This window comes from Talpa europaea, assembly GCF_964194135.1.
Source record: "Talpa europaea genome assembly, chromosome: 11".
NCBI lineage: Eukaryota > Metazoa > Chordata > Mammalia > Eulipotyphla > Talpidae > Talpa > Talpa europaea.
This window is the reverse complement of record NC_140078.1, coordinates 60,961,279-60,985,375: the sequence shown is the minus strand read 5'-3', so window position 1 is coordinate 60,985,375 and position 24,097 is coordinate 60,961,279. Positions and strand designations below refer to the sequence as shown.

At 38.0% G+C, this 24,097-nt stretch overlaps 1 protein-coding gene across 2 annotated transcripts in view; it reads left to right on the top strand.

Moving 5' to 3' along the window:
• Window positions 1–23,503, top strand: part of PTPRG (protein tyrosine phosphatase receptor type G) — a gene marked incomplete at both ends in the record, with an annotated part of 658,283 nt that extends 634,780 nt beyond the window's left edge. For both annotated transcript variants that reach the window (XM_084246972.1, XM_084246971.1), the window contains 14 exons: window positions 1,479–1,575; window positions 4,242–4,324; window positions 4,512–4,646; window positions 5,546–5,680; window positions 6,888–7,060; window positions 8,492–8,627; window positions 9,115–9,261; window positions 10,766–10,859; window positions 11,679–11,755; window positions 12,238–12,366; window positions 15,207–15,353; window positions 16,042–16,184; window positions 22,705–22,840; window positions 23,357–23,503. In XM_084246972.1, coding sequence (XP_084103098.1) covers window positions 1,479–1,575; window positions 4,242–4,324; window positions 4,512–4,646; window positions 5,546–5,680; window positions 6,888–7,060; window positions 8,492–8,627; window positions 9,115–9,261; window positions 10,766–10,859; window positions 11,679–11,755; window positions 12,238–12,366; window positions 15,207–15,353; window positions 16,042–16,184; window positions 22,705–22,840; window positions 23,357–23,503 — 1,779 coding nt within the window. The remainder of the gene's footprint in view (window positions 1–1,478; window positions 1,576–4,241; window positions 4,325–4,511; window positions 4,647–5,545; window positions 5,681–6,887; window positions 7,061–8,491; window positions 8,628–9,114; window positions 9,262–10,765; window positions 10,860–11,678; window positions 11,756–12,237; window positions 12,367–15,206; window positions 15,354–16,041; window positions 16,185–22,704; window positions 22,841–23,356) is intronic.
• Window positions 23,504–24,097: the final 594 nt, after the last annotated feature.

Below are 24,097 nucleotides of genomic sequence, written 5' to 3'. Positions count from 1 at the left end.
TTTCAAAAGAATATACTACCGACTTCTGAGGCAGTTCTAAAAGGCGGGTCCCCCAAATATTCTGACTATGGCCAGCATTGCTTCTGTCCTCATAGGTGTTCAGATCTGAGACTCATGACTTTGTGCTCACACTTCATTGTCGTATTGGAGACAAAAGAGCCAAAGGCGGCCATCAGCTCCTTGAAGCCTGAGTTTGCCAAATTCCAGGTTATGAAACATTTTGGAATAGAACAGAAAAAAGCAAAGTTTGTCCCATTTTGTAAGAGTCAGAGGAGAGGAGGGATTGTCATGAAACACAAACTTCCCCCAGAGAGGTGTGCTGAATTAATGCCTGTGGGGCTTTTTCGTTTTCATTTTTTTAGTGGACAACTGGAACGACCAGCAATTGTGAAAAATTCCATAGACAGCTTCCAAGACTCAGCGAATCTATGGTTTCTGTGACTAAATAGGGAGCCTTTGTGTTCATACCTTTGTTAAATTCTTTGATTTCAGTGAGTTCCTCCTTGGAGAGAAGAGAGGGACTCCTAGCAGGGAAGTGACTAGAAAAGACAACCAGCTCCTCGTTTTCCTTATGCTTAATGTAAAAGCTGTGGAAACATCAATAATTGCTATGCAATTCCTTTGTGAAAAAAAGTCTCTGTGTTCCTAAACTCTGTTACATCTGTTCCATGTAAAACATTTCTCCTGATAATTTTGTGTCACTTTGCTCCTGCTCTTTGTGGCATCTGTGCACTGCTAATGGCTCCCTTATTAGTTGGGTTTGGAGCACACAGGGTAGAAGTATTTAGTTTTTCAGCAACCTTACCTGGGTTACTTCTTCCGTGGCTGTTTTTCTAAAGAAGGATAATTTAAGTAAAGTTAGACATAACAGGTAATTCTCTAGGACTGTACATAACTGAGCCATGTATGATTATTAGGTGGGTTGAAGATCCGTGTCATTTCAGACTGAGTCCTTGTCTGAAGTCGGATAGTTCTAAACAAGGTTATATAGTCAACAAACATTGCAAATCATGCTTGAGAATATCTTTCTGCTTGGTGTATTCCTGTTCATTCTCTAAGGCTCAGGTGAATTATCTCCTGTCTAAAACCTTCTTCTCTTCCTGTATGCTCCCATCATAGTTTCTTCTGGCGTCTTTTCTACTAATCACATCTGACTGTCATTACCATCTTGCACATTTTTCTCACCCACCAGACTAAGACACATTCAAAAAGAGATGCTGTTTTGTAATCCCAGGCCTAGATCAAAATGTGGAATAAAGTAGATGATTGATGAATTATCTTCACATCTTTCACACATTTGTTACGGCTATGTCAATAGTTACCCCTGAAGTTGAGTTTGGGGAGGTAATGGTGTCTATAGCCGGGGAGTAAGTAATATTCCATGCCTCTGAATCTGTAGTTTCTTTCTACAACCGTACTGTTAAACTTGTGAAATGCATCTAAAATCTTTGAAATCTTCTGCTTGTTTTCATCCCTAGGAAGTACAGCGCTGTACAGCTGATATGAACATTACTGCAGAACATTCCAATCATCCAGATAACAAGCACAAAAACAGATACATCAACATTTTAGCATGTGAGTAATAAACTTTTAACTCTCCTCAACTGCAAGGAAATTAGATCTTCATGCTGAGTATAAGCTGAAAGCCAAGTATCAGAATTAGGATGTCCAGAAAGAATTACAACTGCAAGAACGCCTCATTAGCCCGTTGTCCGGTGTATAAGAAGTGGGCACATTTCTGCCTCCTTAGCCATTCATTAGATGCCAGTTTGATAATAAGGTGATGAAAAGGAAATGGTCTGAGCTTCACTATTTTCTCATGAACTGATTTCATATCAGACGTGGGAAGCACAGTTGGAATGTCACTTGACTATCCTGACATTGCTTTTAGCCAGTGAGAACCAGATTTTCAATATAAATGCCGATAATTGAGTCAAGAGAGTTGAATTTCAAAGTGATCTTTCTAAGACTACCTTAGCTCCCTACCTTACATGATGAGCCTCTGGTCCTTATGGCCCATGTGCTTAAGTCAGGAGAATCCAGGAGGTTTGGGATTCAGATTAATAGGCATTGTTCTTGGGGAGCCTCGAGGACCACCTAAGCACAGAATGTGGTCAAAATGCTACCTGCCACAGACATTAAGGCTTGCATCACTAATGGAAGAAATATGCTTTGCTATTAAGGTCAGGGGCACAGCTGTTTATTGTAAATACACATTATGATAACACATAACACAGAATTTTATATAATAGTGTATTTAAATTGGACCATTTAAATTTGAACACTATAATAAAGACTCTTCTTAGCGTACTATTTCGGTGACCTACAATTCACACACTCTATAATGTCCACAATTTGAAGTTAAATGTAAACTTAAGTGACATTACAGTGGTTTTTAGTATGTGAGAGAGTTGTATAACTGTTGCCACTATCTCAGTTTTAGAACATTTTCCGTATCCCAATGAGACCCTTATACCCAAATTTTCCCTCTTGCACAGCTCCTAAAAACCTACTTCCTATCTCTATATGTTTTCCTATTTGGACATTTCATATAAATGGAATCATCCAGTATGTGGCCTTTTGTGCCCATTTCTACTGAGTATGTTCAAAAGTTATCCATTTGGACTGTATATCAGTACCTCTTTCCTTTTTATAGCTAAACGCTCCATGGTATTGATACCACATTCTGCTTATTCATTCCTCATGTGTTAGACATGAATTGTTTCTACACTTTGACTACTATAATGCTGCTCTGAACATCTGTTTAGGTTTCGTGTAGACATGTATAGGTATAGACAGAGGAATGGAATACCTAGGCCATAGGGTACTTTATGCTTAAATTTTGAGAAACTACTGAAATGGCTCTGCCATTTTACATTCCCACCAAGGTATGAGGGTTCCATCCTCTCCACATCCTCCCTAACACTTGCTACTTTGTTTTTTGTGAGTCATTTTGATAATTTTTGAGTGTGATATCTCATTGTGATTTTGATTTGTATCTCTCTAATGATTAGTAATGTTGAAGCTTTTCATGCCTCCCCTCCCCCCAGGCTGAGTTATTTAGCACCCCTGTTGACAAATCAACAGACCATAGAATATGGGTGCCTTGGTGGTGGGTGTGAGGTACAACATACATCTGAAGTGGTTTGATCCTTTATCTCTACCTCATACAGTGTTGCCTCCAAAAAATTAAATAGGGGCCTCCCCGGTGGCTCAGCGGTTGAGCGCTGGGTTGCGAAGCTGCACGCGGCCCCTGCAACGCCGGTTCGATCCCCAGCTGCTCCCCGGCCACCGGAGGAGGGTCCCACATGGTGCGCAGACCTCTCCTGCCGCCCGCTGCTCCCCTCAGCAGTGTACTTGGGTCCTTCTGCCTGCTCTGCTCCCCGCTCTGGCTCTGGTGAATTCTCTCACCCTCCCGCGCTTCTGACTGTACCCAGTGCTTGTATAAATAAATAAATCTTAAAAAAAAAAATTTAAATGGAAAATTTAAGAAGGTAAAAAAAGAGTAAGGGTTTATTTCTGGAGTCTCAATTCTTTCCATTAGTAAGTCTATCTAACTTTATATCACTACTATACTGTCTAAATTACTAGCTTTGTAGTAAGTTATGAAATTAAAAAAAACTGAGTTGTCCAACTTTGTTTTTAAGATTATTTTGACTATTCTAGCTTCCTTGTGTTTCTAATAAATTTTGGGATCAGCTTGCCTATCACTGCAAAAATGTTGCTAGAATCTGGATTTGGATCATATTGAATGTGTAGATTAATTGGGGGAGCACTGCCATCTTAACAATATTGCCTTCTACTTCATGAAGACAGGATCTTCCCTTTCTTTTAGGTTAAATTTCATTTCTTTCAACAATGTTTTATGTCTACATTTTACAAATATTGTGCTTCTTTTGATAAGTTTATTTCTAAGGGTTTTTGATGCCATTGTAAGTGGGTAATCAAAGGCCTTGGAACTTGGTTTTGAAATATAGGAGAAGGAAGTTTTTGAGGGTTGCAGGTTGCAGTTGCTTTACATGAACTAACAAAGAACCTCAATTTGCCTGTTTTGGGTACTCTCAGGTCAGTACGTGAGGTAGAAGTGCCCCTGGGTTTTGGGGATGGCTTTGAACTTTTAGTTATCTGCCAAAGGGCTTCTCCGGGCCCTCTGAGAGATGCCGCGTTGCCTGTTTGCCTTGCTTTGTGCTTTAGAAAGCTGCTAGATTTTGAATTACACATTTTTTTTTTTCCTTCTATAGATGATCACAGTAGGGTGAAGTTAAGACCTTTACCAGGAAAAGACTCTAAGCACAGTGACTACATTAATGCAAACTATGTCGATGTAAGTCAAATGTTTTTTATAAGCCTGTTTCTGGTAATTGAAGGGTACTGCAGAGACCATGAACACCTTTTAATACTGCAAAGAGCTTTCACTAGAAACACAGCCTATTCACTATGGAAGGCACTTGAATGATTAACCACTCCGTGATACTGCTTTCGTCTTACTTTGTGCTGTGTCATCTTTAAAGGGTTACAACAAAGCAAAAGCATACATCGCCACACAGGGACCTTTAAAGTCTACATTTGAAGATTTCTGGCGGATGATTTGGGAACAAAACACTGGAATCATTATCATGATTACGAATCTTGTGGAAAAAGGAAGAGTAAGAGCCTCTTGGCTTAATATCTTAATCACATTCCCTCATTCAGAAAGTATTCCTGGGCTACCTGCGTTAGGGTACGATTTGACCAGGTCTAAGAAGTTACAGAAGTGAAGTGTCCTTTCCACCCACACCTTGCTTGAGGTCTGTTGAGAAAGAGAGCTAAAAAGTACTTGCAAGAATAGATTAAATGTGATGATAGAAATGAAGAAAGTATAGGGTGAAATGCAGCCTCTACTATAAAGGAGCTAATAGCTGAGGGGATATTTAAGCAGTGAGGCAGGCTTCAAAGAGAAGGAAAGACATCCCAGGTACAAGGGACAGATAGAACAAAAGCAAGGAAGTAAGAAGAAACGTGTAGTCAGGGAACTAGTATTGACAATAGTTCAGACCCAGGGATGCACAAGCTTGCTTAAACATCTTGCCCATGATCAGGAAAACTTTTAAGATGATGATATTTTAGAATTTTAGGTTATGATCTTACATTAGATGAGGCTGATTTAGACTGATAAAGGGCTAAGCCAGCAGAGTACGAGGAACTCATGCAGTAAAGCAAGTCAGAACAACAAAGACAAATACTGAACATTCATATATCACACATATATTTGACAAAGTACTTAACACTAGTAAGAGAAGTTAAGTTTCTGAGGTGAAGGGCGGGGAGAAAAGGTGAAGAAAGTTTGGCAGTGGGACCAAAGAAAGGCTGCAATCAGGACTAAGGTTTAGGTTTGTTATTCAGAATCGCTACAGCTTCACTTGGACTGTGGAGTCCCTCTTTGCCATTGGCAACCCAAATTTAGCTATAAGCAGGTCTCTCCTAACTGACTGCAGCCCAACTTCCCATGTGATAAACACTGTCATTTGAAATCACATGGACAATTACAACTTTTTTCTTGTTGCAGCGAAAATGTGATCAGTATTGGCCAACAGAGAATAGTGAGGAGTATGGAAACATTATCGTCACACTGAAGAGCACAAAAGTACACGCCTGCTACACCGTTCGTCGTTTTTCCATCAGAAATACAAAAGTGAAAAAGGTATGGGAGGAACTGGACCGGCTGCCGGGGCCTCTTTTTAAATGTGCATGAAAATAATTATCCAAACGAGAATGACCAACTTGGTTTTTAAAGTTATTTCTGAAAAATTGGTTCATAACTCTTTTGACTGACATAAATGTATGGTATAAAAGACACTGGCATTTAACTGTCCTGATTGAATTCTTTATTCATGAAGCCTCGATTATTTTGAAAAGGGTCTTTCTAGATTTTGGTAAGCAACAAATATAGCAGCCTCTGTTTGTTGATAGAACTTTTCAATTCCAATATTCTGAAAGCATTAGAGGTGGCTCAACCTAACCAGTCACCCCTGTACGGTGGTTTTGCCAGCTGTACAAATGTAGAGCAATCTCTTTGGTATGACTACCGCTAATTTATGGGGGGAAATTGTTGCATGTTCCAAGGTCCAAAACATAGCCTACCAAATCAAACAAAAGGAGGATGTTACACTCATAAAACATGGCCCCCACTTACAGCTCTTGTTTTAGAAATGGCTTAAATTCAAATAAGAATTTGCATAAGAGAAAAGGAAACAACTAAAAATGAAGAAACAGGAAAGTGAGAGTTAACAGAACACTTAAAAAGTTAAAACCATGGAAAGCCTTTGGCACAAAGCCAAACACCCTACAAGCTTTAATGCTGATTAATGACCCTGAGTCATCAAAAAATCATGTCACCCAAAAAAAAAAAAAAAAAATCACAGCCATTGATATATCTTGGACATTTTTCATCCAAAGTAGTTAAAATGTAAAATGTTCCACTCCTTAAAGGAAAACTACTTTGCAGATCTCATTTATGAAAGTGACGGACAAATTTATTACTGCTTTTGATTCTAGAGATTTGAGAATCATTTGTCACTTTGGGTCTCCCCCCACACTTCCTGGAACATGCACAACAGCTGCCAGCACAGGTTCCCGAAGGTCCAGATAAACGCAACACCCCCTGAGGCCTTGTGCACTTGGGTCAGGAACCCAGGAAATGGAGGCTGTAGACTAATTACAAAGTGCTTAGGATGGATCCAAATCAGACATTCATTCTTGCTACAATATTAAACCATGTTTCTCTTCTTCCTAAGAGACACCTGATACTTTCTCTCCGGCCAGGTAAGGTCTCACTCATGGCATGAGATGGCCACACACCCCTCCCTCCACACCCCTGTTTAAAGACCTCTGTTTTCACCTTTCTCTAGGGTCAGAAGGGGAACCCCAAGGGGCGCCAGAATGAAAGGGTGGTAATCCAGTATCACTACACGCAGTGGCCGGACATGGGCGTTCCTGAGTATGCCCTCCCCGTGCTGACCTTCGTGAGGCGATCCTCAGCAGCCCGAATGCCAGAAATGGGCCCTGTGTTGGTGCACTGCAGGTAGGACACCCCTCACTCTCCCCTGCCTGTAGCTCAGCATTTGAAGTGGGCAGAGCTAGGGCTGTGGTCTTGTGAGCCTGGACTGCTGTGGCCCTGCCACGCTGTGCTTGGTGTAGAAACCAGGTCTTTCCCTGGGACCAGGCCGGTCAGACCTGTTAGTGTTATGTGAAGTGACTCTGTTCTCACACCATTAAGAAAGCATCTGCTGCATCGGAGGTTATAACAAAATCTGCTCTCACAAGATGACATTCTACTTTTTATAACGTCATTTTATATTAATAAAATCCTCACTGTTGATGACAAAGGATAGAAAGAATGCACTTACTATAAAAACAAATAGCTGAGCTTAAACACAAGTTTCCACCCTACAGGATTTGACATTTTGTGCATGGATTTTCTCTATAGCTCCTCTAAATAATATTTATTGCATGTATGAAAAGATTTTCAATTTTTTAGTTGATATGTGTTACATAAAATGCCTTTTAAAAAGCACTGGGAAAGCCCTCTGTAAAGCCTATTTTCCTTCCTTAACTACCTTAAACAACTTCAGCAAGTTGTTTAGAAACGCTTTTATTATGTTTCATTTGCGATTGCATTCTTGGCTTATTTTTGCTTTGGTATTCAACTAGACTTTGCATTCTGGGATTGATGTTGGGTAGCTGCTCAGCATTTTCTAAGCATTTCTTTGGGACCGCTCATATAATATGCTAACACAAAGAAAGTCCTTTGCAGCAGTTGGAACCCATCTTCTGTTTAAAATCCCATGAGAACGAGCCCATTTAGGAATCACTGAGAGGAAAGTCTATCAAACTGAGTCTGGTTGTTACTGGAGCTGTGTGAGAAGGGGAATCTGCCAAAAGCAGTGTGTTAGTTAGTACTCCAGCACTTAGCTCCTCTGGAGATTTTTAATAACAATTATGAAATGTGACTAACAAAAGAGACCATGCTTTCCAGATGTGCTGTTCTTCTACCACTAAAGGAAAGCGGCACCCCTTTTAACAGGAACTTTCTGACACTGAGTATTAATCTGGTGTTAAGCTACAGGTAATAGGAACAGTCTGGGGGAGATGTACAGAAAGTGTGTTTTTTTTGAAGGGCCAGTTAGTGGATCATTAGAGATAGAAAACCAGCCACATGCCTTCACAGATGTAGTTCTGGTGGGGGAGGCTCCTGCCCAGAGAGACATCTTTGGGTCTCTGCTTCACTGAGTGATGTCTTTTGCTTGAGCTTCAGGGGAGCCTGCGAAGGCAAGTGTACAGCAATTTGTTCTCTCCCTCCAGATTCATGAGCTAGGAAAAGTCCTAATGCAGATTTCGGATGTTGATGGATTGAATAACCTGTATCGTTTCTATTCTCATTAGAGATTAGTCGTATGTTACTGACAGAATAAAGCAGAAGTCACTAAGTTGAATATCTTCATTTCTTTTCCAGTGCTGGTGTGGGCAGGACAGGCACCTACATTGTAATAGACAGCATGCTGCAACAGATAAAAGACAAAAGCACAGTTAATGTCCTGGGATTCCTGAAGCATATCAGGACACAGCGCAACTACCTCGTCCAGACTGAGGTAAGGAGTAGCTGCCAGCGCTCCTGTGGGAGTCCAGCACAGTTTCCTAACTCAAAGTCAGATGGTGCTGAGGAGAAACATTCATTCTCTAAGGGCTTGAAGGAATTGACAGGTTTGTATTAGAAGGCATCCCAACCATGATAACGATTCTTTGGCTCACTGGTTTCCATTTTTGTGAGCATCTTAAATCTGGATTTCTCAGTAACTACACAGCAGATAGTTGGGGAGCTCAACATGTTGTCTGGCCTCGAATATGTGAGCATGCTTCTAAGTGCCCTTCATTGAAGACCCATTTCTCCTGTTGGCTGCACTACTAAAATGAGTTATGAAGAAGAGTTGGAGCAAAGCACTTAGCTGCACCTGATTGCAGAATTCCCTGCAAGCTGGGGCAAAGGTCATCGAAGGTAGACTCCATGTCCCGGATAGAGGGGGCTACCTACCCTTTTCAGAGTGCTCCTTGGTGATGACTATTTACTGTCTGTTGTAGGAGCAGTACATTTTCATCCATGATGCCTTGTTGGAAGCCATTCTTGGAAAGGAGACTGAAGTATCTTCAAATCAGCTGCATAGCTACGTTAACAGCATCCTCATACCAGGAGTAGGAGGAAAGACACGACTGGAAAAACAATTCAAGGTAGTGCTTTGGATACATTTCTTTGGCAAAAGAGCAAGGAAGTAAAGAAATGCCTGGCTTTTGGAGGTTAAATACATTATTGCATAAAGGCAGTTAAGACTATTAAAGTAATTAAGATCCAAAAATCTAAGTCATCTCAAAGAAGTTATCATTTTCAAACAGTCTCCCCAATTACTAAGTACTTTCCTATTTATTAGTCTCTCATTAGTCTTTTAATTTCTCACTTTGTGTCAGGATGGAAAGGAGATAAATCCATACACAGTCTTAGTTTTCATGGTTAAACTCGCCATGGATTCAGACTCCATCTGAATCTCAGCTGAATAAATTGGACTGCCAAGCAAGTTATAACAAACACATGATATGAAAAAGGTTTATTTTGGGGCCTCCCTGGGGGCGCAAGGGGTTAAGCACTGCACTATGAAGCAATCCGCAGCTTCTGCAGCATGAGTTTGATCGCTGGCCGGCCAGGTAGCAACCCATATGGTGAGGCAGACCTCTCCTGTCTCGCCCACTGCTCCCCTCAGCAGTGTATTTCAGTCAGTCTGCCTGTTCTGTTCCCCACTCTGTTGGGTCCTCTCACACACACACTCCCCTACTTCTCTGGCCTGTACCCCAGCTCGAGTATGTATAAATAAATCTTTTTTAAAAAAAACGTTTTTGCTAGCTCTCCTAACTACTCTAAAGCCACTTGAGGTAATTAATAATTAGGATACTTGTGTCTTGTACTAACATTTTCTAAATTTTGCTTTTTTTCCATTGCTGAAACATTTACTTATACATGCTTTTATAAAAACTGCATCAAAGAAACCAGTTCATTTCACTGGAAACCAGGTAGCTGGTTCTTTTATGGCACTCACCATTAGATGCAAGTAGAAAGGAAAAACAAGCATCAGAAACTCACACTTCACCAAGGGCCACTGATGCCAAAGACAGCTGAAGGAGGAAACCATTCCCAAATACTCCATTAACACAGAACTTCTCCCCACCCCCAACCAAAAACAAAAACAAAAAAAAAAACCCACCCAGGTTCGACAAAGTGGTTCAACCAAGTAATAAAAGCAGGAATAATAACTAAGTATTGAACTAATAGTGGCCTTTAGAATAATATCAGTTAAGAAATCGAGAACTTGTATCTTCTTCAAGAAACACAATTCTTAATACCATGAAGCAATCCTTCCTAGTCTGATATGCCTATGAGGAATTACAGAAAAAACTTCAGAAAAGCAGTGACATCAATAGAAAAGTCCATATCAATTCAGTGACTATTGCTCCCACGTCATCGGTTAAAAAAAAAATCCACGGTAACGGAAGCACCAGTACTGAAACACACAAAAAATGTTTCTGTTCTCCAGGAATATGGTTATTATGCCTTGCGGGATTTTTGTGTTTTGTGTAAATTTAAGGTGTACAACATACGATTTATAATATTGTAAACTGATGATTGCACTAAGGTTAGTTGACATAATTATACCTTCAAATGAAAACTGAAATGTTTTTCTTTCAGCTGGTGACACAGTGTAATGCAAAGTACGTGGAATGCTTTAGTGCGCAGAAGGAGTGTAACAAAGAAAAGAACAGAAACTCTTCAGTCGTGCCATGTAAGCTCTTTAAATTAGTTTTATATAGTTAGATATGTATTTTTTTCCACTGGATTTTAGATAAAGAACTACCAAGACAAAAAGTTCTCTGGGCAACTGAGGCAGTTTGATCATAGGAGAAATATTGGGGGGAGGGGTGCTGTCAGTGCCGTCTAGTCTCCACACGTGACATGAAGTCTAGCTTCAGTTCACCTCGAAGTTCAAGAATGAGGCTAGTTCTACCATGTCTACACCCAACAAAAAAGTAAAGCCCTTGTCAGTGTGGAATTGCTCTCTGGCTTAGTCTATATACCTGGAACTACATCATTCAATTATTCTGGTTTTTGAGCTCAAGGCACTGTTGGAAGGTGGTGACCTTTTTATAAATACCTCAGGAGACAGCAGAGGAGAATGTGTGTATAGTAGACACAGGCCTGGGTAATCACTGGAGAGATTATCTACTCAAAAGACCACTGTTTTCTAAGCCCTTTGCGGGGAGAAGTATATAGACAAGGGGTTGGCAGAGATCAAAATACTGTGTTTGTGTAATTGTAGGAAAATCAAATCTGGGTCAAAAATTATCTGAACTCCGCTGTCATCTTTGCACAGAGTATTCTTAGTGTTCTGCTGTGCAGGCCTCTCCCATAGTCCAACTTAATACTTGTGTCCTCTGGGAATGTGCAGCCAAATTTCATATTACATTCTGCCTCAGCTGAGGACTCTTAAAAAGAAAGGGGAGCCAGGGAGAGATATTACTCACCAAGTCAATCTCAGAAAGTGCGGTGGGTCCTGTGTATATAAGAAGGCAAACGTGGTGTTTTTGTTTTTTCCATATGATAGCCGAGCGTGCTCGAGTGGGGCTTGCACCGTTGCCTGGAATGAAAGGAACAGATTACATTAATGCGTCTTATATCATGGTGAGAGTCAACAGCTAATTATAAATAAAGTCAATTAAACAGGAAGGTGCTAAAGAACAGATACCACCTACATGACTGATTTTAGTTCTCAAATAATTTCCCAATGTGTAATATCAAAATGATAGAGATTTCTGTATCTTGAAAGCTTTAACAAAAGACACAGAGTCAGTGGGGGGACAAAAATGCTTGTTAAGGAATTAATTTTATTGTTAATTTCACCCATTTCGTCTTTGTATGCATGTTGAAATTACTGTTAAGTAAAAACAGCAGGGGTAACTAGAAGTGAATTGCACGTGCAGAGAAAATTGTCTACACATGTTAGCAGAAGTACATCTTAAAATTAACCAAATGTGCTGAATGCTTTCAATTATTTTAGTGCAGTCAAAATAATGCTGTCTTATTTTGTGAATATATCTTACTACCACAGGATTAGAATAAAACACACATAATCACTTTTTTTTTTTTGGTTTTCTTAACTGAAGGGCTATTATAGGAGCAATGAATTTATTATAACCCAGCATCCTCTGCCACATACTACGAAGGATTTCTGGCGAATGATTTGGGATCATAATGCACAGATCATTGTCATGCTGCCAGACAACCAGAGCTTGGTAAGTAAAGCACATCTGCTATATATTAATGAGCCTGTGAGGCCAGGGCATAAATTACTTTGATACCTTGCCACAGGGATAGTGTATAAGCCTGTAAAGATTCCATTCAGTCTCAGTATTCCGGTCTGTATCCATTCCCTGGCTTGATTCTCTAATGCTGGTGATATCACCCCTCAATTGTACTGTACATACCAATGCAGTAGGTGGTTTTGAAAAATTAACCTAATAGCTACTATGTCACTTGAAAACAGCAGCTAACAGTTATGTCACCATGTTTACATCTTTTAACTCATTTAACCCTCTAATACTAGGGCATAGGTACTATTATCAATCTTGTTCATAGCTAAGAAAACTGAAGGAAGTAACTTGCCCAGAGGTATACACAAATAAGCTGCCTAGGATTTGTCCTTGAGTCACCTGTCTCAAGGTCCCATCATTTTGCTGTAGTATATGTCTCAGTCCCAGTCAAAATTTTTTCTGTATCAAAGGTACTCATAACGTATCATTTTTTTCCCCATTCCATAGGCAAGTCAGATCATGACATAGAAGGAGATAAAGCGTATTTTTGTTCTAACTTAAAGGTGCTCTTAAGACTTTGAACGAGCTACTACTTTTTCTTCCCTTTACTTCTTTGCTGTTGAGCTCTCAGACTAGAGGAGAAAAGGGTAAACAGGTTTATAAAAGCAAGCTTAAATGTTTGTGCTGAGATCTTATTACATTCTTAAATTTCAGAATTAGTTGGGTCTTCAAAAGTTACTCTAAGGACATTGTAAGCCGGCAGAGTCAAAACAAAACAATGGGGATGTGCCTCCATGAGCGTCAGATCAGTGCATTTTTTCAATCAAGATAGAACAGCATGTGATTGAACCCCTAGTCTTGATGACATGCATTTGACTGTGTGCCCAGTCAGTAGGAACTTCTTCACTTTGTCGCATTTTGCTCCAGCTTCAGATTACCAAGACTGCTTCTGTATGATAGAATGGCAACAAAGTTGAGAATCTCAAGCTAAAAACTGGAGTGTAAATTTTCAAATTAGCTGGCAATAGGGGTCTATTCTGTTTGGCATGTGGAAATTGGAGGCATGTAGGGTTGTTAAAACATTCATTTGTTGGATGAGTCAGTATTTTGTTGTTGTCACTTAAGAGAGGACAGTCTCCAAAAGCGTCGACCCATGTTCTGTGGACAATGAGGATACGAGACTTGTCTGAACCATACGACTCAAGGGTACAGACGCTGTGGTGTCTCAGCTCCAGGGTCTGAAGTCACATTTGTCAGCATAGTTTCTCCTAAAGATGATGTTTCTGGATTCTTTGTTTCATTACTAATCATCATTATCCCTTTACCAAGAGCACAGTCCTGTATTTAGCCCCAAAGCCACTGGTTCCTAACTCAAAAAGCACTGTTCATTCACATAAAACATTTTTAAGCAAAGTAACCATGAGACCAGACTGCCTCCTCCATTTAAGAAGTAGCACATATTTTTCATCATCTTTCAAGATGAGCACCTAGTCTCTAGTTAGATTCAAGTTGGTTTTTTCCTGCCTTTATTTCACTATTACTTAAATCCCTTGTTATTCTGACATTTCAGATGTGGAATTTGAGGCTTGGATAGCTTAATTTATTCAGGATCACATCCAATCCGATGCTTAATTTGTGCACGTTGGTTAAAGTAACTTTATGTCAAGAGGGCCCTACTTCCTTGTCCTTTGGACCAAATGAATTAAAACTCATGACAGTTACAGACTTCTTTTGTATAGACTAAACCCAATTGCTAATCTGTTTCCCCTTATGCTGAGCTTTAAAAATAAAAATGTACTTGGCAATAAGCTATATTGAAACTTGAAAGGGTGATAAGTCTTATTGGACTGTTGGCTCATTTCTAATGCAACAATGTAAGATTAAACAAAACCTTCTTTGTTTTGAACATTATTCAGAATTATTTCTGACTTCTCTAGTAGCTAAGCATTTTCAGAAAAATGCCCATCGAAAAATCTATATATTACAGGCAAACTATAGTTTACCATTTGAATTGATTAGGGAAAGGGGTGTGGATGCTCATTATCATCATCATATTTCTCACAAAAGTTTCCAGCCTGTGCAACCATTAACTTTTTCTGAGGCCTCCCTAGTTTTCAGAGATAGAATTTAAGTACCAAGTCTGAATATTCTACCCTTAAAATAGATGAACATTTAAAGCTTGCCTAATAAAAGACCAAGAAACTTTCTAAGTTTTCCTCTTCTGAAACCTAACATTGAGAGTTAACTTACTTTTAGGCACCACCTCTTTCCAAAAAGATTCTACTTACCTTTTATTACCAGGCTGAGTTTAAAGTATGGATCTCTGAGCCTTGATGTCCTCGTCTGTAAAGACAGATGATAGCAATAGCCCTCCCTCGCCTCACCTAGTATATTGTAAATACTAAATAAAGTAGATGTTTGAGTCCTTAGCAAAATACTAATCAAGTGTGGAACTGTTATCAATTAGTATATCTTCACTGCTTAAGCAATTAGGAAATAGGTTACAATTAATTGACTTAGAATTGTCATAGGAAAAGAGAGCATCTGTAACAGAGTACTTCCCAACTGGAGAGAATATATCCCCTATGGAGGAAGCATTTGGGGTGGTTCCAGTGTTGTAAGAAATAGTTCTTGTTTTCTGTCGTAAAATTATGCTTTGGTAACAACTGAACTCACTATGATTAGATAGGGATATAATTTGATGAACCCAATTTAAAAGATGACTTGGAAGAGGTATGAGAAATGGTAAGTGAATCATTTTGCAAGAAAATTTAAAAATGTTTGACAACAATACAGAAAAATTGTCATTGTTGTTCCCATAGGCAGAAGATGAGTTTGTATACTGGCCAAGTCGAGAAGAATCCATGAACTGTGAGGCCTTTACCGTCACCCTTATCAGCAAAGACAGACTGTGCCTCTCTAATGAAGAACAAATTATCATCCATGACTTTATCCTTGAAGCTACACAGGTAACCTGAACCTCAGTTCCTCAGCAATAACCCTACCTTAGTCCCAGATCATTCTTCTAAATAGTAATGAAGTAATTTGTTACCCTCAAGACAAGCCCAGGCAAAAGTATGACTTAACTTTAAATATGTACATTTCTTTTTCTTCAAATATTTGCCTTTTCCAGCTGAATATATGAAACATCAGTTCCTGTGGCTGAGCATGCATACAAATAAGTCTGTTGACCTAATTATAAAAACATTTTTCTTTGCCATCAGAATTGTAAACCTTGCAATGTGTTGCAGAGATAATACTGTGTTTTGGGATTTTTTTGTTTTTTTTTTTTTTTTAGTGAACAGTCTGATGTGTAATAAATTATCTTCTAATGGGGTGGATGGAACAGGAACTGTCTTACACTGGTCATGTAAATGAGCTCCATGTGTTTTTATAATTTCATAGATAAGAGTAGGATATAAAGTCTTATTTGTGACATTCTACCTGAACAAAATAGCATTCTATTGTTTTCACTATCATGATGTGCTCCTTATTTTATGGCAGGCCACCGCTCTAGCATTTTACTTCTTGCCAGCCATTTTAAATCCAGCATTCTTCAGGTATCAATAATAACTTCTCTGGAGCATGTCTTAGTCATTAGACTGCAGCTATAATGAAATAAAGGCTGCTGTGTGACTTGTGTTGTGTTGCTTGTAGGATGACTATGTCCTAGAAGTTCGGCACTTTCAGTGCCCCAAATGGCCTAACCCAGATGCTCCCATAAGCAGTACCTTTGAACTGATCAACGTCATCAAGGAAGAGGCCTTAACAAGGGATGGCCCCACCATTGTTCATGATGAGTATGCATCTGTTTCTTAATTTCACAGTCAGATATTCCTGTTGTGTTGCTATACTAGTAGAAAGGGAGGGGCATTTTTTTAAATCCTAGTCCCTCTGTGACAACTGCATCTTATTTCTAATGTGTGCATGTGGAAGGTGTTCTGGCTATGTTTTTTAATATATCAAACCCAAAGCTTCATATTCTCCTAGGTGGTATGTTCTAGAAAGGTAAGTCAACTTGCATGCTCTCTGAAGTTTGATATTTCAGTAACAATTATTAAGTATAACTGAAATGAATATAAATAGTAAATATTTCACTAAAGTTTCATAACTATTGGGTACAGCCCATGGCCTGGCACATTGAGGTGCTGGATAAATGTAGGTATGAAGGGGTACTGTTTCAAACTGTGGTGATTTAAAGGTTTCAAGCTGTGGTGAATTAAAGATATGCACCCCTATATGAATTGTCCCCAGAAAGCCTTACATCTTGCTCTTGTTCTGTCATTTTGCCTGTTTAAATGATTCTGTGAACTATAAAACCAATTTAGATAAAGTTTTAAAGCTCTGACAAAAGCAGAAGTGAACAGGCTTGGAGAGAAGGCTTCAGTATATCCTATGTAAGTCCAAGAGTTGAACTTGGATTACACAAACTATGTGACATCTGTCATCACAGAGATCTTTTCAACACCTATACTCTGTATCCTCAGCTGTGTGCAGGGTAGATGAAGTTTCTAGATAATGATAATTACAAGATAAATGATCTCAGGATAACATGTCTCATCAGAAAGTAAGCTAATTTCTTTTGAGGACAGGCACCAGCATCTTCTACTCATATGTTAAAAACAATTCTGTTCAGAGGTTGATCTGTATTATTAGTGTCAAAATTTTAAGACCAGAGCCACAATAATTTTCAGATGGTGGTAGCAGAGCTTTAAACCAAGTATGGGTCCCAACTAAGGAGTGGCCCTCAGTAGCCTTTTCCAGCCACCATTTAAAGTCCTATAGAAGGCTTGATGATGCCATTTTCTCCATTTTTGATACTTGTTTAATCTTTAACTTTGTTTTCCTTCCCTAGTTGAGCAGTTATATAATATAGTAAAAATTGATTCGCTAGGCATAGATATTATATACACTGGCTATGTTAGGAGCCCAGTGTCTTTTAAAATGAATATAAACATTGTACATGAGGAAGCTAAAGTACTTTCATTTCTTTCATAAGTTCCTTGAGGAAGGGAAAAAATGAAAATACTTTTTGTATATTATACAAGTAGTAGTTACAAGTATATGTCAGAACTTCTATACTTAACTTACATATCCTAGTTTGCTTTCAGCTTTGTCCATTCTAGCTAGTCTCATTTTTCCATTTCTTAGGTTATAATCTGTTTTCCTGTTACATGTTTTATATAAAAGCACTTGTTACATAAGTATTACTTTCAGTGGAGACCTCTGAGAAAGTAACAAATAAACTAAGAAAAGCCAGTGAAATTATACACTATTCTTCGTTTATCTAGGTAATAAGTTACTTTGTTTCTTTTTCACCAAAACCTACCTTGTCATTTGAATTGCAAACCCATGAAACCTGACAAACATCTTTTAATCCTACTTCATTCCTAAATTTTTGAGGGTTTTTTTTTTTTTTCAGTTTTTCTTTAATTATAATGCTTGGTATGCAGAAAACACTTAAAAGTTATCTCTGCATTTGATTGATTTGACTTAGTTTCTAGTCATGTTTAAAATTGTATTGTGTAAGTACTTTTAATTTAGGTACTTCAGGAAGAATAGCTAAATATAGAAAAGCCAGCTCAAGGAAAAGCCAGAGTAATCCCATAAGGAGTGCACAATACACAATGAAATACATATTACCTGACTATGGAGAGCTTAGAGAGTTGAATAATAAAAAGATCCTGATTCTAACCTTTCATTAGAAGAGATTAAGCAAAGGTTAAATTCTTCCCCTCCTGGGGGGGAAAAAAAAAAAAACAGTACAGATGATTTAAAAAAAAAAATCTAGCTATGCAAAAATGAGAAGGCAAACTCAGTAGAATTTTAAATCTGAGCAAAGACAACATAATAAGAACCAAAAAATAGAATCAGTTAACGGAACAATCAGGATTTTATAATATCCTCAGAGATCTAAAGACTGCATGAAATGAATTAAAAACATGTAACAGGATCAAAAAAGATAAACACATGCAATTTGCAGCAACATGGATGGCGCTGGAAGGGATCATGCTCAGCGAAATAAGCCAAAAAGAAAAAGAAAAATACCGGATGGTCTCACTCATAGCGGGAATCTAGAAAACTTAAATAAGGGACCAGGAAAATGAATAACTATAAGAAAGTGAAAATCAAAATCAACAAAAAACTATGAACCAGAGACACTTTTAGGGGGGCGGGTGCGGGAGGGGAGGGATTGGGGTCAGAATGGGGGGGTTGCAATTGTATGGGGAATATAACAATAAAATTTATTAAAAAAAAAACATGTTACAGGAGAACAAATTAGAGCCTAAGAAATGGAAAAATGAGATTAGCTAGTGGAAAGAACAAAGCTGAAAGCAAAGTATATGTAAGCTAAATATAGAAGTTCTAACCTATCTAAGAGGTGATCCGTGGAGAGAAAAAATAATGACAGAGGTTTTCTGAGAACAAGAGGAACAAGGTGTGTGTGTGTTTATACAGTGGAAACTAGAGAAGGTCCATATAATCTTTTTAAACAAATAGTTTCTTTACATAAATTGACGTAAGTGGTATTTCAATACATCCCCTCCCAAAACTGATACTATATGAGCCACATTCAATGATTATAATGCATCAATACGAGAAACCACCAGTGAAATCAGACTCCAAATCCTTATACCTAGAATTATGTACAGATGAGCTAGTGATAATAATTACAATTACAAAATACCTAACAGCTAAAAGATGACAAAGACACTGCATTTCCAAACCATATAGGAGCCAATCTACACTCAGAACCAAAAATTTATAGCCTAAACAGCATATTTTGAAGGAAAAAAGCTAGAATAGAAATCTGATCATGCCATCAAAAGTTCAAGCAATTAAAAGATAAAAGCAGAGAGTAATGAAAATAGGGACAGGGAGGTAATGTTAAAATTTAAGCAATAAAGTTTAATAAGAGATACAACTTTGGAAAATGTCAAAAAAAAAAAGAGCAGGCATTAATTAAGAAAATCATAGTTACAATTAAAAATTTGAGAATTTTGTTAGATGTCATGTTTATTTTTAAATCCTTATCTTTTAAAATTGTATACTAAAATATTAATGAATACCTGGGATTTGCTTCAAAATATATGGAGGGGATAGGTAGAGCTGATTGTTGTAGCTGTGTCAAAGGATATAAAATACACATTTGAAACTGTAATTCTATAAGTTTTAAGTCTATAATAAGCAGAATGATATTTATTCAGCAAATAGTATGTGCTGGTCTCTGTTTTGAGCCAACTCAAATATGAGCGCTAATCTCATGAGCTATATGAAATGATAGCCAGTTATTGCACCTGGATGTGCTTTGTGTCTTCAACCTCAAAATAGGGCTACATCATAGGATTAGTGTGAGGATTGTGTTGGTGTGTGTTCAGTACCAGTAGGGCAACCTGGCACATACTAAGAACATAATACATGTTAGTGACTCCTGAGAACTGCAATTAAAAAATGAGGTCTCAAACTGATAAAGCCCACCTAAATCTTGACCATGCCTTTGGTTGCTGAATAATAAAACAGAAGTTTAAAATAATTTAAAAATTTAAGAATTTCAAGACGGCTAGCACCATAAAGGAAAAGTAAAGACCAATGTTGATGGATACAAAAATCTAAATGAAATAGCATCAGGTAAATCCCGTTGTGTTATATTCAGAGAATTCTACATCATGAAAAGATCGTGGGGATGTGAATCTGGTTAAATGCTATGAAAAATCCCTAAGTGAATTCAGAACATTATTAAAGGGATTGCTAAAAAAAAAAAATCAATAGATGTTAGAAAGCATACATGAAAATAACACCCATTCATTATCCTCCTGGCCCAAAGAAAACACTCTTACCAAGAAAGTAGGAAGCATCCTCTTAACCTTAGCAGAAACCTATCACAAACATTTTTATTTATTTCAGAAAACAGAAGATTTATCATTAAAGAACACAGTGCTTTGCAGTGTTAGAATACAGAACTACTGGGGTTTGGTAAAAACAAAAGACAAGCATCAAAGTTGAAAAGGGACTAAACTGACATTACTGGCAATTAAAGATGTTGTTGACTTCCTGGAGAATCCACAAAGTACTAGCACTTAGAATATGTCTACAAGCTCACCTTGTGAACATTGGTTTCAATTAATACGTAGGCTAGATATTAAAGGGAAAATGTCATAAAAGGCCATTTTTTTAAGAGTAACATTCTAGGAATTAACCTAAAATGAAAATGGCAAAGACTATGAAGAAAACCACTAAATCTAACTAAAGGCTACAAAAGACCTGATTACGTGGAGAAGAGACATGTACCTGAACAGAAAACTCAGAAAAACTTCATGTCCTCGGACCCATCAGTATACTCACTGGAACCTAATCAAAATTCCAAATCTTCATGTTCTTTGACAATCTATTTTCAGAATATTATCGAACAGGATGGGATGGGGTGGTAAGGTAGTGAAGTTTGAAAAAGAGGGCACAAGTGAAAAATGAAAATATGTATGTGTGAAGCACTAAAAAACAGGAATTCGTAAATTTAGAAACAGCCAAGACTGTCGTGGACATTTTGTCTGACATCAGGACTTACTCAAATTTAATTCCTACAGGAATTAAATGTATGCAAGTGCAAAAAGTCTAAAAAGCAAAAACAGTTTAGAAACAGGCCTTCATATGTAATATTTTAATGTATGTTAAAAAGGCAGCTCAAGTCAATGAGCAAAGATGAAAGTATTTAATAAAAAAAATACTAGAACAATTGGTTGTCTGCTGGAAAAACAACTAAAATCAGACCCTACTCTACATCAAAAGAAGAATGAGATGCAAATGAATTAGTAAAATGCAAAAAGTAAATTAGGAAAGTGTAGGAGAGTACCTCTTAAAATACTGGACTAGAGAAAACATTCTCAAACAAAATTCGAAAAAGGCCCAAAATAAAAAAAAGACTTAAATTTGATTACATCTAAACTGATTTTTAAGTGTAACAAAACCACCACAGTTTTAAGACAGACTAGAGATGAGAGGAAAATACTTGCAATATATACTCTAAATAATATACCTCCTGTGAATCCATTCAGAAGATACTGACTGAACAGAAAAATGACCCAGGTGTTTGAACAGGCAGTTTCAAAAGAGGAAATATGGATGATTAAAAAAACATCAAAAGATATTCAACTTCCCTGGTCATCAAGGAATGGTTTGATACAATTTTTCATGAATCAGACTGGCGGAAGTGAGGAGAAACCAGAACTGTATTCTCCCGGGGGAAGGAGTTTGAACAAGAAACAACCTCTTGGGAGAGAATTATAGCAACATCTTTAGGAATAGTTGTACCTCAACCTAGACCATCTCCTCGTGTTTCCTCTGCTAATTTGCACAATATACATATAATTCAAATGTCCATCCACAGGGAAATGAGTGAGTTTGATATGCATGCAGTATGAAATAATAAACTGGATGGACATGTACCGATAACCTGAATCCACAAGGCTGTACCTAAATGCCTAACAATTTTTACCTCCAGAGAGATTTCACCTCTAGAGAGGTTGGTGTGGCATTTAGGAGGGTTTTAGTCTTAATTGTATTAAAGATGGAAAACATCTGTAATGTTTTTATTTTACATAGGAATAAATTCAGAAACTGCATACTTAATAGTTTTTTAACAGACACTTGACAGGGACATCTAAATTTTAGTCTCATTTCTACCACCCACTAGTAACACCACCTTGAACAATTTAGCTAATGCATCTGTTTTCTCATTCCTAATATGGAAATTTTGTGCCCCCACAAGTGTCTGTGGGGAAAAATGGAGTTGCTACCCTGGCTTGAAGAAAAAGTCTACTACTTTCTCCAAACAAAGAATTTCATGGAAGGTGCTCTTATTTTCAAAGCTCTACTTCAGTAGCAAAAATAATTACTCAATGTGGAACTCATTTTGAGCCATTTTTTTAATTCATATTTCATAAGCTCAGTTTAGCTGTTTGGAATTGTAACAATTCTGAGTCCACCAATTTTTTTGTCTAATACTACAGTTAAGGTTCTCATTTGTCCTCTGACATCACTCAGCTTGCCCCTCGATAGCTGCTATAGCTCTAATTTTCCAAGGGCTAATTGTGAACCTCTCATTTTACATTAGATCTCAGTGTTAGCATCTGATAAACCAGTGTGGGAGATTTCCCACTCATAAACCCATGTCCACTTTATGCTAGCCTCCCCCACTCTAGCATTTCATCTGTTCTTATGTACTAGAATCAGTAACAATACAGTTGGCTTAGTTTCTATGAAAATGTGATTCCAATATATTCAGTCCCTTAGTAAATCTGAAATAACATTGTTTTTCTCACGAAGGTATGGAGCAGTGTCAGCAGGCATGCTGTGTGCCCTTACCACCCTGTCCCAGCAACTGGAGAATGAAAATGCTGTGGATGTTTTCCAGGTTGCAAAAATGATCAATCTTATGAGGCCTGGAGTATTCACAGACATTGTAAGTATTTTGCTTCTTTGTGAAACCTGTTCAACATCAGTGGAAATTCAGCTGGGATGTCTGACAATGCCCAGAGACGTTTTTGTTTGTTACAACTAGGGGCTGAGACAGATGGTCTGGCATCAAGTGAGTAGAGTGCAGAGACACCGCTAACCTTCCCACAGCTTGTGAGACAGCCCTCCACAGTGAGCCATCACCTGACCCAAAATGCAGCTGTGCTAAGGCTGATACATGCCACTTTCTAGAGCATAGTCTTTCCTGGTTATAAGGATATTCTGTTTTCTTAATCAACTGTCAACATTGAGAGTTCGTGGCAAGGTAACAGAAACCTAAAGAACACAAAGCTGCAGGGCTTGATTAAAAGGCATCAAGTGATAGTTTACAAGTTTCTTAGCGTAAGTGTATATTCTATCTGTGGTATGTTTTTCATAATTATATTTTTAATCACTGTATCTTACCATAGATGGAATGCCGAAGCTGTTCTTTGGTTCAAACTGTCTTCTTCTTGTCTTTCAGGAACAATACCAGTTTGTCTATAAAGCAATGCTCAGCTTGGTCAGCACTAAGGAAAATGGCAATGGCCCCATGACCGTGGACAAAAATGGTGCTGTTCTGATTGCAGATGAATCGGACCCCGCCGAGAGCATGGAATCTCTAGTGTGATTGGACTAGTAAAAGGGCACTTAATTTGTAAAACTTCTGAAGACTGAGAACTTTTTTGAGGCCTTTTTTGCCAGACTCTAGGTTATACAATAACCCAGTTACTTTTTTACACTGATAAAAGTTTTGATATTTATTTTTTGCCATTTTATGTCTTAATGGTATCCTACTGAGCATTTGCACCTCTGTTCATTTCACACAGTGAAACAGTTTGACCTAGTTTGCACTATATGATCAGTGTTACTGCCTATAATCCAATACTAAAGCAAAACCCTGATGTGACATTCCATGACAACATACATGCTACTTTTTAGTTCAATACAGTGAAGGTCTTGGTTATGACAGTGAATCTTGATTTTGTTATTATTATTGCTAAGCAGTTGCATTCTATGAGCAGGCAGTGCTGTACTTTTCTCAGTCCTGTTTTTTTAGGCACTAGTCAATACTGTATGTGTTCTGTATTTTAATAGAGTGGCTGAACATTATTTTCAAGAATAGCAGGTTATCAGGAGCTACTCAGAGGGTCTATCAACCACATGGCCTTGAAACAGTTCCATTTATGATGGAGGAAACCCGTTAAGAAATTAGAAAGCTGCA